Source organism: Leptopilina heterotoma, unplaced genomic scaffold (genome assembly GCF_015476425.1).
Source record: "Leptopilina heterotoma isolate Lh14 unplaced genomic scaffold, ASM1547642v1 Lhet_125, whole genome shotgun sequence".
In the NCBI taxonomy this organism is placed as follows: Eukaryota; Metazoa; Arthropoda; class Insecta; order Hymenoptera; family Figitidae; genus Leptopilina; species Leptopilina heterotoma.
The window spans coordinates 1,803,883-1,822,240 of NW_025110845.1; the positions used below are offsets into that span (position 1 = coordinate 1,803,883).

Genomic DNA, 18,358 nt, shown 5'->3' on the forward strand with positions numbered 1-18,358 from the left:
CCTGCTCGAGTACCTGGCCTATTGTTTGAAGGGTTTCTTTCAACCAGTAGGCAGTCTATTGAGTGACCAGAGAGAGAGAGAGAGGAGAGAGAGTTGGTAGTCTATTTTATACTTGAGTATACATATATACACTGTAAAAAATTTAGGGAGTTAACGGACTCGGGAGTTTGGAGTGAAATTTTTCGAGTTAAAAATCAACTCCAAAAGAGAGTTAATTTCTAACTCCCTTCATTCAACACCCGCGCGAGTTATTTTTTCATTGGGGAGTTAGCATTTGGGTGTGAAGTTTTAACTCTCTTTATTTAACTCCCCTGGCATTAACTCCCCAATGGGTGCGACTTTTATAGAATCCCCTAGGGAGTTAAAATTTAACTCTCTTTTTTTACAGTGTAGTTATAGTTTATTAACAGATTTTCGCATTATATAATACAGAAAAATAAAAGTGCAATGTGAAGAACACTTTTTTTCTCTTTTCAAAATTAAAAGACGAAAAAAATTTTTGTGATTAAAAATAAGGATAAGGAGGTAAGTTTTTAAAAATTGTGTAAAATACTAATTTTTAGTGATATAAAATGATTTTTCTTTTTTGTAATTAAGAAATGCAAGTAATAAATTAACAACTTTCCCGTCTAAGTCACTAAAATTATCTACTTTTTCAACAATTAAACTTGTAAAGAAATTTAAATAACTTTCTAGAATCATTTTAAAAATGCTTAATCTCGTCCTTGAGTTTGCCTTGTTTTATTAAAAAATTAATATAATTTCAGAAATACTTTACATGGTTTAATATTTTTTTAATAAATCTTAAACCAGTACCCAGTTTTTTATTATAAAAAAGTTTATGTTGTCTTAAACAAAAAAGGAATATTTTTTATTTCAGTTCAAAATCACGGTGAGCTTGGATTGACTTCAACCCAAAAGTCCGACCACCTAACCGTTTTCTTTTGGAATGACTTTGGCAATGTCTTCTGATTATTTTAAGACCAAAATGAAAATAATTGGTGGAGGGAAACTAAAATTATATTGATTTTTTTCTTTTTTTATTGGTTATTTTGTGTTATTTTTAAAAAAAAAAGATTAAACTAAATTTTTTATGCAGAAGATATAGTTTGGCATCAATAAAGAATCTCTACAATAAATAATATAATCAAACATTATTAATTTTATAATATTGGAATGAAAGTTACAGAATTTTGATAATTTGAATCTTTGTTTCCATGATTACTTATAATTGTTTATTTTCGTCTTTGTTTTTTAACATGCCAGTGATCCATAGTTTCTGAGATAAGTTTTTGTATTAATTAAAATGCGAAAGGCAGGAAGACATAATAAAAATCGTTCAAAAGTTTGTTTATTGTGTTTTGGAAGGTCAAAAATTATGATTCGAGTGCAAGGAAAGTTAAATAATTACTTTGAGGAGATGTATGAGTACGACCCTTGTGATAAAAGGTTACCTAATGCTTTGTGCAAGAATTGTCAAATAAAACTATATAAAGTCAAAAGTGGTACAGAAATCAATCTCAAATTATAATTTTCTTCTTCTCTTAAACCACTCAACAAAATTAATACTCGTTTGAACAGCAAAGCTTTGAGCCTCTGTTATGTTTGCCAACATGTAAAGAATTCTGTACGCATAAATTTCTTACAGATATAACAAAAAAATCAATTTCAGGTATGATATTTTATAACTTTTGTGTAAATTTATTACTATTTCTATATCTGTACACCTGACTTCCGAAACTCATTAAAATTTTCATTAAAATCTAATTTTTAGGAAAAATCAATACTTTTTTAGAAAAACGTTGCAATTACTGTTTTCATCAATTGGCAAAGGATACTGATAGCATTATTAGGGTAATGTCACCTTGAGTGGACCGCCTAAGCATTTTTTTTAATAAATTCTTTATAAAAGCAAATTAATCGGAGGTTTCTATTCCAAGCTTTAGTTTAGATCCCTAGATAAGTGTTTATACCATAATAGCTTTGATTTTTTTTATTTGGAAAAAACAATTGACTTTAAAAAAATAGCTAATTTTTAAGGAATGAAAAAAGTAGTAACCTTGAGTGGACTACTCCTAAAAAATTGTAAAAGTTATTCTAAATTCTTTAATGTATTTAATACTTCTGATATATTGAAACAAAATTTTGCTTATGCAGCTTCAGACCATGTATGTGTCGCAATCTTTACAAGTGAAACCGCTTTTAATAATTTTGGCACATATATCACATCAATATCACAAAAAAATTAATAAAGAACATAAAACATAGTTTCAAACCAACTTATTGTCAATTAATTTCCATAAAAATTGTAAACTGACATTAACTTACTTATAGTAAGTGTCCAAAGTAGTTGGAAAAAAATAAGTTACCTTTTAAAACTTAAATTTTACACTACTTTTACACTTCCGAATCACTTTACTCATTGTAAGAGGGACTTCTTTTTTGGTTTGTGTTCTTAAAAATGCGTTACATCAAACGATAACGTATATAATTATCGCGGAACTTAATTTCTTTCGATTTCTAGGTGCGGTGCTGCTATTCGTTTTATTTATTTTACGTTTGCGATGTCAGATAACTTAAAAACTCAGGTGGTCCACTCAAAGTGGCGGTCCACTCAATGTAACATTCCCTACTAAATGTTTCTTTAACTCCAAAAAATCATGCAGTATTATTCTATTATGTACTTGAATTCTGTTCAAAAGTACAAACCGGCCTCGGATTTTACAGTGAGCATTTGAGTCTGTTTATTCTGGCTTTAGAACCATTTGGAAAAAGTATAAAATTTCCAAAGATCTTTCGGATTATCCAAACTGACTGTTAAGAGCTGTATGTGAATACAATAATTTACATATCCTATGATACAGGATATAGGAATTTGAAAAAAATAATTTTACAAATAATATGCTCAAAAGTCAAAAGTTCGATTTCGTCATTAAATATAAACTTCAACGAGTTGTAGTAAAACGTTTAACAGTCTTCCTTTTCAGTTTTACATAAAATTGAATGTACTCTAATTCATATGTGGGTGATTTTATTGTTAAAAGGAATAACAGACAAGTTAATTTAAAAAAATCTGAGTAAAATCCGTATTTCCCCCTCAATTTTCAACAAATTTAATAATTTTAAATATTTAAATGTATTATATATTGTAGAGTTTTTATTGATGCCAAAATATATATTCTGCATAAAAACAATTTACATTAACCTTTTTAAAAAAGAAATAACACAAAATAACCAACAAAAAGGAAAAAATCAATATAATTTTAGTTTCCCTCCACCAATTATTTTCATTTTGGTCTTAAAATAATCAGAAGACATTACCAAAGTCATTCCAAAAGAAAACGGTGAGGTGGTCGGACTTTTGGGTTGAAGTCAATCCAAGCTCACCGTGAAATTAGAGTCTTGAAGGTAATAAACAGGTGCCATAATAATAAGGTGCCAGTTCTAGAATCATTATAATAATAATATTTATTCGCCAAAATATGACTATCAAATAAACACAATTTAATAGCTTCAACAAGAGCATTAAAATTGATTTCTTCTGAATCAATTGACTTTTTTCGACTTGACATGCCCAAAAATACTAGAAAAAAAAATAAAAACAACATTTAAATAGTATGCCTGCAAAGTCGTATTTTTTATGCTGCCCAGATGGGTGTTGATACCGTCTCACAACTGGTGATATGCTGTGTCTCACACCCAGAAATTGGCGCTATTTTGAAAAAGGAAAATTAAATAATTTTCAACCGTAGATTGGAACAATGCAATATTGCATCACGAAATATAAGGAAAACACTAAAAGAAAATGCATTACATTTACCTTTTCCAATTAATTAACTTGGAAAAAAAGTACTTTGCATTTATTGAAAAAACGCTTTTTAGTCGATTATCACACACAGTGTTGGTATTTAACAAAAACAGTTTATATATCCGCATCGGCGTACACGAAAAAGTTGGCTCATATAAAAAGAAATGTTTTTATATAAACCAATCGGCTTTTTAATATTGCATGTTAAAAAAAATTGACTGTCTCACAACTGGAGGTGTCTCACAACTGGAGACTCTCCCCTAAATATCAATTTTTGATACTATTTTTTTAAATGCGTTTTTCTCAAAACAGGATTTTTAAAATTGCCGTGCAGTGTAGCTCAAAAAGTTATTGAACGATTTTAAAATGAAAAATTGGAAATTGTTCGTTATTAAATTTATTATTAAGTGAACTAAACTTGAAAAGAAAAAAAATTTTTAGTACCTTTTTTAAAATAAGAAAGTTGCAAAAAAGTAGGCAAAAAATCGAATTTTTTTTTAAAGTAGTGTCAATTTTTAATATTTTCACTTAAAAGTTAGTTCACTTAATAATAAAATATTTATAAAATATGAATAAACTTGATTTTTTGCTTTCGGACAAAATTTGTGGGCTCAGGACTGCACGGCAGTCATGAACTCCGGCGGAGCAGCTCTATATGCAATAGCTCCTAATTTGGAAGATTTTTGATATAAACGCTTATAAAAAATATGAGTTACAGTTAAATATATGAACAACATAGTAGAAATGTTTTATTTAATTCAAAAAAATTCTTACTTTAAAAAAAAATTCGCGAAAAACGGCAAAAAACATTTTATATTGTAAATGTTTTGAAACAGACAATTTTTGTTTTAGCTTGATACTTTTTTTAACTAGAAATGGCCAAGCATTGAAGTTAGGATAATACATAAAATTCTGTCATGTTTGGCTTTTTTTATTTACATATTTACTTGTAGATTTTAATGTTAAATACTATTAGCATAAATTAATACTATTAACATTAATTGTATTAAAATAAACTGAATGCTTATTTCAGCTTTATCTAAAGAACATTAAAACATGTAAAGTATTTCCAAAATTATATTAATTTTATTAAACAAGACAAAGTCAAGAAATTTTTTAATGATTTTGGAAAGTTAATTAAATTTTACTTTTAAGTTTAATTTTTGAATACTTATATTGAGTTTTAGTGTCTTAGACGGGAAAAAATGTTAATTAATACATTTTACAAAATGAAAAAATTATTTATAGCACTAAAATGTAGCATTTACATAATTTTTGCAGATAGTGTACAATTAATTAAAATTGATTTAATAAATGGTAATAAATCATTAATTAGAGAATAATTTAATCCCAACAAAAACATCTTTGATGTTTTAATATAATGGGTTTTGACCCAATAAGGAAAAAAAAATTTTTCCCAATAAGGGAAACTTTTTCAAAAAAAATTGTATTGTTAAAGTAATTTGGTGTTAAAGTTTTAGATCATTTTATTTTCATGCTATTATTACTTTGAAACAAATAAAGAAACCGCTGCCAAGTTGTATATTTTTTATAATTTTGGTGCGCTCATTTCATGAACACTTTGCTTCCTCATAGAGATAATAATAATAATAGGAAAATATATGAATAACTTTTTATAAATATGGTAAAAGTGATTGAATCTTAGGTCAATCAATGTATTTTTAAATACTCTACAATATAGTTATAATAGTTTAATAGTTAAACAAAAATTTTCAAACAAAAAAGTTGAGAAAATGTCATTTTCCACAATTTTTGGTTTTTAAAATACCAATAATTTCGAAATTTATTATCGAATTAGGTTCAAAAATAAGTCAATCGAATCGTTTTATAATGCTCTACAAGTTGGTAACGATAATTTTAAGATTACTTCTACATTTTTTAACAAAATTTTCAAAAAAATATTTTTTTCCAAAATTTATGATTTTTAAAAGTTTAATATCTCCGGTAATATGGACGAAAAATGTTCAATTAGAACTCAATAGATGCGTTTAAAAAAACTCTACAAAATTATGGAAAAACATTTATAGGTGTCGTAACATTTTTTTAAAGTTATGGGCAAAAAACGTGTTTTTGGAAAATTAAAAATCCAAAAAAAATTTAGTTAAACTTTATTAATCTATCACAAAGTACGCTCACTTTATATCCGCAACTCCTGAGGTCAAATAGCATAAAGATATATCAAAAAATCGAACTCGAAAAATTTTGGTATTACAATACTTCCTCTATGAGGAAGTAATAATTAAGTAATTTTTTTAATTAAAGCTTAAAGTCTATACTTTAATGATAAAATAAAGGGATTGTTAAATAATGAAATTTTAAAATTGTTATTAACAATTCTTTAAAACAATTGCAAATTCAAGAATGTTCTGAATATTTTGGGAAAATTAAATTACCCTGTATTGATGTGCAAAACTCCAAGTATTAATTTAAAAAAAATTTCGCCTGTATTTCGGCAGAAAAATCTACACAATTTCTGTAATATAGAAGGTTACTGATTTTTCTCTTTTTAAATTAATCCTTGGAGTTTGTACATAATTTTTCAAGTCATTTAATCAATATTTTATTTAGACATTTTTAAAAAATGATAATTTTCAATGTTTTACAAAAATTTTAATGACTTCTAAAATACTGAATGCTTTTTAATGATTTTAGGCTTATTTTAAAGGTGATTTTCTCCAGAATGAGAATTTTTTATAGGCATTAACGTGTAATTTTTTATAGAAAATTCAATTCGTCAAACTTAGATTAAAAAAATTAAAAATTTTTTAAACAATCTTATTAACAGAAAAATAATTATTAAAATATAAACATATATGTTTTTATTAAATTAAGATTTAATGTAAGGTTACATTAAGGTTTTATTTTGTGTGTCAAAGGACCAGGAGTGGGCGCGCAACGCGCGCCCTTTTGGTTCTAGTCTTCATAACATAATCTTTAGCACAAAGTGTCATAAAACAATTGAGGGTTCACGTGCAATAAGGGGACGCGCAGGCTATTCGTTGTCCTCTCGCGCAGCCGCAGTATCGCTATACGCGGGGACTTTCACTTCCATGCGTATCCCCTTATTGCACGTAAACCCTCAATTGCATTACACCTAAAATCGACAACCGAAAATTTATTTAAAATGTTGGGTAGAGTGGGGTAAAAAAGCCACATTTTTACTTTTGATGCTGTAAAATCTGTATTTAAAATTTTTTTCTCAAATTTCCAACTGTTATTGAAAGTTTAGTTATTAAGCTTGAAAATTCTTGACGGAAATATTTTTTATCTCATGAAAGGACTAAGTTATAAGAGTTTTACGAAAGCACTGTAACTGGCTTTTTTGTACCACCTGGTGGGGTGAAAAAGCCACCCTACGATTTTAGCAAAACATGTTATCAATTTAGGTATTTTTATAGTTTTCCTTTATTTATATGACAAATAGTCTTATTTAAAAAATATTTTAATTATTATGAATCCAAGAGTTTTTAGCAAGCAAAATTGAAAATTATATTAAGTTTACCTGTTTTCGATTTGCACTGCCAATTTTTCGTACCTTTTTTAGAAGTTCTCTTTAAGTTTCACCGCAGATAACATCTTTCGCTGAACCGTTTATTCATTGTTTATTTTTTTAATGCACTTTGAACTATATTTCGTCGTGTTTAATTAATTTTATTGAATAAACACGAGAAATTTTGTAAAATAATAAGGTTAGTCTAAATAGAAAACAATTGAATTTTACAAAATATTCAATGGATTTTTTGCCCTGGCTTTTTTACACCCAAGACCAGTTATTAAAAAAGCAAAAATAAATTTTTAATTCAGTTCAATTTCCAAAAATTAACATTGTATACGTTTTCGGTATACTTTTCTCCTTATGTACAAACATTTACTTTTATTATTCGTTCACTTAATCAAATTGTAATATTTTTGAAAAGTTCACCAAAATGTTTTCAAAAAAGCAACAAAAAATTAAAATTACAATAAAAACAATATTAATCTAGGTACAACATTTAAACTAGATTTAAAAGTTATGAACTTTTATATTTTATTTATTATTGTCTTTTATATTTTTTTATTCTAAACACTGACAAATGTGATTTTTTGTAAAAACGTAAAACACTCTAATTTTCAAAAAGTTTTTAACAAAAGTTGTTGGTCTCAATAGAATACCTACACATTTTATAACAAATTTTTTATTAAATGTAAAAATGTTATTTATCTAATTTAGGCTTTCATTATAAAAATCATAGTTAAAATTATTAACTTTATTAATTTCAAGGTGAAAATCACTCCAAGTAGCCCCTTTTACAGTTTTTTCTTTAAAGTTTGTGAGCAAATGTGCTGCCGGTATCTTTTTGGGGTTGATACTTTTGTATGAACTAGAAAGTAAGTTGGTTTTCCTTTCTAAATTAAAAGTATCATATTTTAAAAAAGAAGAAAAAAATAATTTTAAAGGTAAACAATTAATGTAACTACTTACTTTGTAATTCCATTTTCTAGAGTTTCCAAAATTAATGTTGAAGCTTCATTAATGTAAGTTCTCGTAGAAGTTCCACTGATGCCTGAAGCTTCACTTAAACTTGATCTTCTGGAGTGTTCTTCTCTACCTGGAAACAATAAAGTTAATGGTGCTTTTGTTAATTAATCTTTTAATTTTAAAAATACGTTCCGTTTCTAATGTGTCTATTGAAATACATTTTTTCTTACAAATGTGACTAGTAGTTATGCTATTATACCAAAGTGTTCAATATATTTTTAATAGTAACCGATTACTCATAATAATCGTTTTAGATGTTTTAAATTTGTGGTCTCGGATAATTTTTTTCTCGGGACTTACACCACGCATTATCATAGTGTTTAAAATTTGGTATGAAAGTTTATGTCATCTCATAGATGTCACTTTGATCGGTTGATCCTATGCCTAGTGATCCCACTTGAAAAATTTCCCGGGAATGAGACCGAGAAATTCCCGGGAGTGAAGAAAGAAATGAATATGGTAAGGGCCAGACCAGAGCCACTACGGGAAACCTGTCCTGTCCCCGCCTGGATGAAACAATAAAACCGTTCATGGAATTTATTTATTTATATAGTAATTTACAATTTTCTAAAAAAATTTAGTAATAACTACTCCAAATTATTAAGTGTCATACTACTGCCTGGTTTACTCTATTTCCCCAGGCTATCATTATTAAAATAAAAACATGAAAATTAAAAATCGACAAAATTAATACTATTAATTAATATTGCTCTTAGCCTTTTACTATATAATAAATAATTTATATTTTTCTGCATGGGCTTGCTTAAAACAACTGTCACAGTAATGTAACGAGCTTTTTTCAAATTCGACCACCTTCTCGCGGTAAAAATCGGAATACTTCGAATTTTGAAAATCTGACTTCAGATTCATAATCACCGACCCAAAAAACCCAATGTCACGAGTTTCAAGCGAATTCAGTCGATTTTTAGATTTCATGTCCGCCATAATAGATCCGCCATTTTGAATTTTGTAAGTCTGAATTTAGATTCTTAATTGGGGTCTTCATATCGCGTCACATATTACAAAACCGCTGCCAAGTTCCTGACTCAACTTTTGCTTCGGGTTCATTCAATAAAGGCACTCCTTCATAGGTGTACAAAAATGTTACAATGTAACATTACAGTGGCATTAAAGAAATATTAAAATGTCCACCCTAAATTAATATTACTTTACTGTGATATTCCAGTAATATAAATGTGGCATTACTGTAACATCACAGTAGTGGAGTATAGTCGAGGTTGGACCACTGCACTATCGTGGGGTGAGGCGACCGCGACGCAATTTATTCTTTGAAAATTAATAACTCAAAATAAAAAAAGGGCATTCTGCAAATTTACATGCCGATAGGAAAAAAACCTCAAATTTTCTAAAAAGTCAAAAATGTTTTTGGGTCATATTTGTACTTGATAAAACAACAAATTTCCCGAGTTTCAATTTTTTCAAGAAGTTGCAATTTCAACTTAGGACATTTCTCGGAAAATGCCTCATATACCTTATCGAACTAAAATAAAATCCACAGTGTTATCACGATATGATAAAGTGAAGGCAACTGTACTTGATACTTTGAAGAATAACTCGTCTAAACTTTCCTTTACCATAGATGGATGAACTTCGGTACCCATCTAATCGTTTTATGGAATAACTTCGCATTTTATAGGTGAAGATTGGATATTGCGATCGCTTGTTCTTGACTTCATATGGGTAAGAACATAGCGAATCTCTTTTACGATGTTCTTGTCAAGTATGGATTGGACAACAAGTTATAATGCATCACAATGGAGGACGCAGCTGCGAATACAAAGTTTACTTAAGAATTATGCAAGTTAATGAAGCATGTTTTAGTCAAAAAGTTCGACATTAATGACATACATTTTCGGTGTATTGCTCATATCTTGAATTAGTCTTTTCGAGATTTTTTGAAGGAACTTTGTATTCAAGATGATTTTGAGGAAAGCGATGAAGAAGTCGATGAAACAAGAACACTCGAAAATAAAGACCGCATTGAATCGTCGAAAAGATTGATTTGTTTAAACTCGTGGATGACGTGTAACATAAGTGCTGCAATTAACAAAGAATTAAATTCTATTTAGATGTTTTTATCGTTTATATTTAATACATGCACTTAATTTGTTTGAAATTGTTACTATTCAATGATTAAAGTTTTTTTTCAAAAATTTGATTTAAGTTGCAATAATTAAAACTAATAAAATTCATAATGAAATGAATTAATAAAAAATTAAAATTTTCTTGCCTAATTATTTTTGTATACGAATGAAAATGTTTATTACGCAGTATCTATGTAATTTTTTAGAAATATTAAATAGTAAACAATTCTAATAATTTTCAAACTTAATATTTGAAATAAAATTTGTCATAAAATGAATAAATATTATTTTTCAATAACTTAATGTTAGTAAGTAACAATAAATTTAATATTAAAATAAAAATAATAAAAAATATTATTCTTGGTTAAAATTAATTTTGTTGTCTAACTATTTTTCTAAAGAAAAAAAAATGTTTAATTCAAAGTACATAACTTTTTAATAATATTACATAGAAAAGTTTTAATAATTTTCAAATTTTTTAGTCTTTTGGCTATCAGCTTTGCAAAAATCCATTAAATCAACAAAAAAAATAATTTTCAAATTTAATACATTTTTTAAATAACTAAATGAGCCGTTCGCTCGAATAACGGCTTCAGTCGATATAAGCCGTTTTTCAATAGACGCTTACCATCGTATTAATCAACAACTAAATTATAATATTTGATTGAAATTGTTTAACCAAAACCTATTAAGTTATATAATAATGCTTTAAATGACTCATAATTTATAAATTAATGTTAATTTTAAGATTTTCCAAAATCCCTTAAAAACACTTAAACCATTTTTTGAGCGAACGGCTCAAATAACAATTTTTACCAACTTAAAAATAAAAATTTAAAAATTGTATTTTTAGATAAAATCAATGAATATGTAAATAAATATATAGGAAAGGTTTAAAAAATATCTTTTCATTTTCTTTTAAAATTTTGTAGTTACCCTAAAAATTTATGATTTATAGTTTCAGTTTCATGTAATTTTTATAAAAATATATATTGAATATAATTGGTTAATAATCGGAAACAATTTTATTTCAGTCAACTCTATCAATAGTGCCGCAAAATTGCACAGCGTTTACGACTTTTCTTGGAACTGTAGTACCCCCACTGTTTGTATATTTCTCTTTTAGGGGAAACTCGAAATTCAGAAGCCGTGCTAGAGTCGCTAAAGTGGGGATAGAGCTCGAGCGAGAAAGAGGAGAAGCGGCACTATTGGTAGAGTTGACTGTACCAAGATTCACCAAGAATCTTGGTTAAAAACAATACAAGATTCAAATGTCAGTCGAGATAAATTCTTGTACTTGAGGTTTTCTCGCTTGGTCTTGCTTGAATGCATCACTCGGCGCCTTATAGGATTCGCCTGTTATAATTTTCAAAAACTGACATTGGATTCAGATTCAGCGACCCCGTTAACCCCCAAGTATTGAGTTTCAAGAGGATCTAAACAATTTCTAAACTTTTTGGTCGCTATATTGGATCCGCCATTTTGAAATACTTAAATCCAACATCTAATTCAGATTCTGCTATCCAAAATACTATAGTACACTCATGAAAGTTTTAATTAAATTTGATTTGGTACGTTTGTTAAGGTTCTTGTATACGAGGCATTCCAGGCCAAACCAAAATATCGTTTAATTTCACATTTTTGATTTGGCTCAAACATTTTTTATCTTTTAGTACTAGTTGAAAAAGAGCTTTATGATTTTTTTCAAATTTTTTTACCCAGCCGTTTAAAAGATACGAATTTTTCAAAATTTTACGTTTTGAAAAAAAATTTTTTGAATGCTTATGACTTCTACAAATGTGGATCAATTTTAAACTTTCTTATATAAAAATTGTTTGTTTTTTCATGAACTTTTCAAAAATTTTATAAAAAAAATTTTTCAAAAATTTTTTACTGCATTTTTAAAAATTTCAAGATTAAAATTTAATTTTTAAATCTGTTTGTATCCTTCGATTTTTTTTAAATCCAAAAAAACTACTTCCCTTAACGCAAATTTTAAGCCCTGTTCCGTCGTGGGGAAACGATTTTTACTATTTTTTCAGAATTTTTTAAATTATCGAAATTCAGTATTTGCTTCTGCCGCCGTTGCGCCTCAGTCGTAGTAGTTTTTCTACTTTTCATTATGAATTGTAAGATTATATTAATTGCTCTTAACTAGTTAACGATAATAAAAAATAAATTTATATGTGTTTCATTTGAAAATAATAAGTAAGGCATTATTCAAAACATGTCGTCATTTGGGAAATTTAACTATTGCTGCAATCCATTAAAATTAGAAAATCACAAAGTGAAAAATGGTTTATGGTTAGCTTTGAGTAATTTACAAATTATTTTTTCTTTGAGCAGTACAAGTTATTTATGTACAGACTGCAGAAAAAATTTAAATCTACGCCTCAAAGAGCAGGAATCAAAAACATCCGTGAGAGACAATATCGATGTCAATTTGAATGCTACACAGACTGTTAGAAGTTATGATAATCTTACTAAACCAACTCTTTCAGGTATTTATTTATTTAAGATATTTAATACAAGGCAATACATTTTTATTTATAATATTTGTTCTATTCTCGAATCGCTTCTTTCTCTAGAATAGAGTTTTTATTGTTTAATTTTTAGAAATAAATTCATCATCTAGTCAAGGAACTACATCACAAGCTAGTAATAGTAACCTCTCTCAACTGAGCATCACTACACAGCTGCCTGTAATTAACGATGCTTTACAACTTTTAAATCTTTCGCCAATACCTAATCGCAAATTAAATAATTAAAGTTATTTAGAAATGGCATCAAGTGATGATATTGAATCCCGAGACTTTTTAAACTTGATCGATACTTTCAAAACGAAATTTCACGATAAGGAAACGAAAAAAAAAGAGAAACTCCACATTCTGACTTTATTACCGCAGGATTGGAGCGTGTACAGAGTTCAAAAAATAATAAACACAACGAATGGTATGGTAAATGCTGCAAAATCTCTTCGAGAGAAATCTGGAATATTGTCTTTGCCGGAATCAAAACCAGGTAAATAAAACCATTTTTTCTTAGTAAATTTATAATTTTAATTAATTTTAAATATTCTAAAATTCAATTTTTATTTTAAAGTCAACCTCTATCTGTTGATGTTAAAGACAAAATTTTTAAATTTTATGTTGATGATGTAAAGTTGGATTCAGTTTATTTGCCTCATTGCGTCCTAAGTACTATGTACTTGCAGGATCTGGTGGTACGCATACTATTTGTGTATGTTCAAAACATCAAAATATAAAACTTATGATTTTAGGCAAGTATAAAAACGTTAACTTATACGAAGTTCAAGTCCACAATGTTGATCAACGAAGACGGTTTTTTAATTTATTCGAATATTATATTTTTGTTAAATATACAACAATTATTATTAAAATATAAATAAAACTCTACCTTTAGAATAAATTTTCGTGGTATTATATATATATATATATATATATATATGACGTTTCACGTTAAGTGTGCCACCCCGTTGGCCAAAATTGAGAGCTTCCTAAAAAATTGGTTATACCCAAAAGTTATTCATATATATAGGTACTTTCGAAAAATATGTGGCCTTTTGAAAAATCCAATATGACGGCTTCAATATAACCTATAAATGTATCTAAATTAAAAAAAAGCGGCCTAAAAGTGCTAATAAAAAGGGATTGAATGAGGAAATCACCTATGAATTGGGGGTAAAATTAGCACAAGGATACATACTTTATATTCTATAAGCAAAAACGTTAATTTGATATCGAATTTCAGAAAATAAATATGGCGGACAGAAAAATTTTAAAATGCATCGGATTTGCTTGAAAGTTGTTACTCAGGGGTTTTTGGGGTCGCTGATGCCGAATCTGATGTTTATTTTCAGAAATTCAAAATGGCGGATCCAATATGGCGGACAAAAATTTTTTTAATTCATCAGATTTGATTGAAAGTTGTTTCTCGGGGGTTTTTGGGGTCGCTGATGCCGAATCTGATGTTTATTTTCAGAAATTCAAAATGGCGGATCCAATATGGCGGACAAAATTTTTTTTAATTTATCAGATTTGATTGAAAGTTGTTTCTTGGGGGTTTTTGGGGTCGCTGATGCCGAATCTGATGTTTATTTTCAGAAATTCAAAATGGCGGATCCAATATGGCGGACAAAATTTTTTTTAATTTATCAGATTTGATTGAAAGTTGTTTCTCGGGGGTTTTTGGGGTCGCTGATGCCGAATCTGATGTTTATTTTCAGAAATTCAAAATGGCGGATCCAATATGGCGGACAAAAATTTTTTTAATTCATCAGATTTGATTGAAAGTTGTTTCTCGGGGGTTTTTGGGGTCGCTGATGCCGAATCTGATGTTAATTTTCAGAAATTTAAAATAGCGGATCTAATTTTGCGGACAAAAATTTTTTTAATTTATCAGATTTGGTTCAAAGTTGTTACTCGGGGGTTTATGGGGTCGCTGATACTGAATCTGATGTCGATTTTCAGAAAGTTTTATATGGTGCGTTAAAAAAATGCTTTTTCCTAAGTTTTTCTTGTGTTCGGCTTTACACATAATAAAAAATAAAGATACTTCCTCTATGAGGAAGGAAAAATTTAAAAACATCAATTACTTCATCCTCCAATTGTTTTAATAATTATCTAATTAAGTTATTATTGATATTTATTAATTTTTTTACGGTGCGCCTCGAAAAATTTATTTATTTAATGAATAAAGAATTTTCGTGAAATGGTTATCTCAATAATTATTCAAATAAATATTTTTTTAACTGTAATTTGTCATTCATATTACTTATTTATTATTATTTGTTCAGTAAATTGTAGATTTGAAAATAAGCATTTTCTATGTGTAATTAGAAAAAATTTAACAATTAATTGTTTAATTATATGATTATTAAACAGTTGCTGAAATATCGATTTGACATTTATAACTTTTATCGGTCATTATAATTAGCTTTATAAATTGCAAAATTAGATAAATACTACATCCCTCAAGGTACAATGGAAAAAACTAAAAAGTTAATAAATAACAAATATTTGTTTAAACAATTTTGAAGAATATTTGTAACAAATTTAACTTAATGTGTTATTTAATTTATTGATTTAATACTAAGTAGTACCAATAAAAGCTGAAAAATTTATATTTTTGTCCGCCATATTGGATCCGCCATTTTAAATTTCTGAAAATAAACATCAGATTCGGCATCAGCGACCCCAAAAACCCCCGAGAAACAACTTTCAATCAAATCTGATGAATTAAAAAAATTTTTGTTCGCCATATTGGATCCGCCATTTTGAATTTCTGAAAATAAACATCAGATTCGGCATCAGCGACCCCAAAAACCCCTGAGTAACAACTTTCAAGCAAATCCGATGCATTTTAAAATTTTTCTGTCCGCCATATTGGATCCGCCATATTTATTTTCTGAAATTCGATATCAAATTAACGTTTTTGCTTATAGAATACAAAGTATGTATCCTTGTGCTAATTTTACCCCCAATTCATAGGTGATTTCCTCATTCAATCCCTTTTTATTAGCACTTTTAGGCCGCTTTTTTTTAATTTAGATACATTTATAGGTTATATTGGAGCCGCCATATTGGATTTTTCAAAAGGCCACATATTTTTCGAAAGTACCTATATATATGAATAACTTTTGGGTATAACCAATTTTTTAGGAAGCTCTCAATTTTGGCCAACGGGGTGGCACACTTAACGTGAAACGTCCCATATATATATCCTTTTTTTATATTAATTAAGAATTATTGAAAATTTTTTTGTTGATAAACGTTGTGGACCAACTTGGTAACTTATTTTTATTTTCATTCTTAATAATATTTATTTGTATAAATGATTTTAGGTTGTAATTTACCAACCCTAACAAAAAATCTTCCAATGTTTTTAAAAGAATATTATGACTGTATAAAAGTTATTATTTGCGAGGATCTATCATTAAACTGCTACTTTGGAAAATGTGAAAGTTGTCCAGGAGTAGAAGTTCTTGAAAATCTACTAAAGACGATCTTTGAAGAAAATGATATCGATGATGTAAATTATCAACAATGGATATCAAAACCTCGTACAAGCCTCGAAACGTTCACTTCATGTGCTTCTGAATTCATTGAAGAATTTTGTTCGAAAATTATAGAGCTCAGGCCTCACGCATTTATAGCGAAATCACAAGCAAGCTTCATAAAGAGTGTCAAACAATCTTTAGAAATTAACGAATTTCTTGTAGTTTGTGATTTTGGTGAAAACTACAAATTCGTTATTCAGAATGCGGCACCTGGGTTTTACTGGAATAACAACCAGTCAACTGTATTTCCAGTAGTCATTTATTTTAAAGAGAACAATGAATTATAACATAGAAGTCTAGTGATTATTTCTGAATGCAATACCCATGATGCGAATGCGGTTAACGTATTTTTTAAAAATAATTACAGACTTCGTTAAAACATTGTCTAAAGATGCCAACAAAATATATTATTTTTCGGACGGAGCGCCACAGCAGTTCAAAAACTACAAAAATTTAATCAACCTTTATTATCACGAGAAAGATTTTAAAATAAAAGCCGAATGGCATTTTTTTGCCAGTTATCATGGAAAAGGACCTTGCGATGGCGTGGGAGGTACAATAAAAAGAGCTGCAGCACGAGCAAGTCTTTAGTTGCTGTTTAACAGACAAATTTCTACACATAAAAAATTGTACAATTGAGCAAAGGAATCAAACAGTTTACCAAACATCGATGTTAGATTTTCATCAAATGATGATTATAAAACGACAACCAAGCTCTCAACATTCGCTATGCTAAAGCCAAAACTATAACAGGCACTCAAAAATTTCATTCTGTCATTCCAAATACACATGGATCTTTAACAATGAGAGTAATATCTGCATCAAATGATAATTGTATATTAAAATTTTTTGAACGACAAAGAAAAATAACACCTAAACATTGAAAAATAAAAATTTTGTTCGAAATTTCGATAATATAAAAAAATTTTGAAAAAATAGTAAAAATCATTTCCCCACGAAGGGACAGTAAAGCCAAATAAAAAATGTGAAATTAAACGATATTTAAGTTTGGCCTGGAATGCCTCATACAGAGTTCACGATAGAAATACTAAAAATTAATTTTTTTAGAAACGCCCCTATAGATTATTTTAATTTTTGTTTCAAAATACTCAGGGAGGTCACCATTGTTGGAATCCACAAAAAATCCCATTTCGCAAGACTTTTTTTAAAAAGTTGGTTCAAGCCCACCGTGAAACTATAATTTATTATAAAAATTTATAGAATAATTACTCATCGAATATTGTACAGGCAAATTTAAGCACTGTAACAGACATTAAGGTTTCTCGTGATTATAATTTGTGGAAGATTGTTTATTAAAATAGATATATTAAAAATTATTTTATCGGATATTTAAAATTTTTAAAAACTAAAATTAAAGTAAAAATAAGATAATAGAAAATTTAATTTATTTATGATTTTTGAAAATTCTAGAGGACAGTCTCAAGGGTTTGAATGATTGGATCACTTTTACTTAAAGATTTAGAGATTGACGTCCTTTATAGTGGAAGAATAAATCAAGATTCTTTAAAGGTGTTCGTCGCGCGATGAGGACACACAAAAAAATATTTTGTTTAAAATTTAAAATTTTGTTAAATGCAGTGGTTATAATTAAAACTTAAAATTTTTCTGAAAAATGAATTTTTTACGTTATACATGGGTACTTATAGTATTAGCTAATAAAATAAATAAAAAGAAAAGTAAAATTAAAGCAATATTTTCTTTTGTTACCCAATAGAAGTATATTTAATTCTATAATATTTACGCTGGCGACAACAATTAAAAATAGGTTTTACTTCTTCTAAATATAAGTAGTAAGTAGCGATAAT

General features: G+C 27.9%; 1 protein-coding gene across 1 annotated transcript in view; it reads right to left on the minus strand.

Annotated features, from left to right (window-relative positions):
• The window catches only part of LOC122512727, a 772,233-nt gene that overhangs the window by 265,807 nt on the left and 488,068 nt on the right, over nucleotides 1-18,358 (minus strand). The window contains 1 exon segment of the mRNA XM_043628757.1: nucleotides 8,292-8,418. Within this exon segment, the coding sequence (XP_043484692.1) occupies nucleotides 8,292-8,418 (127 nt within the window).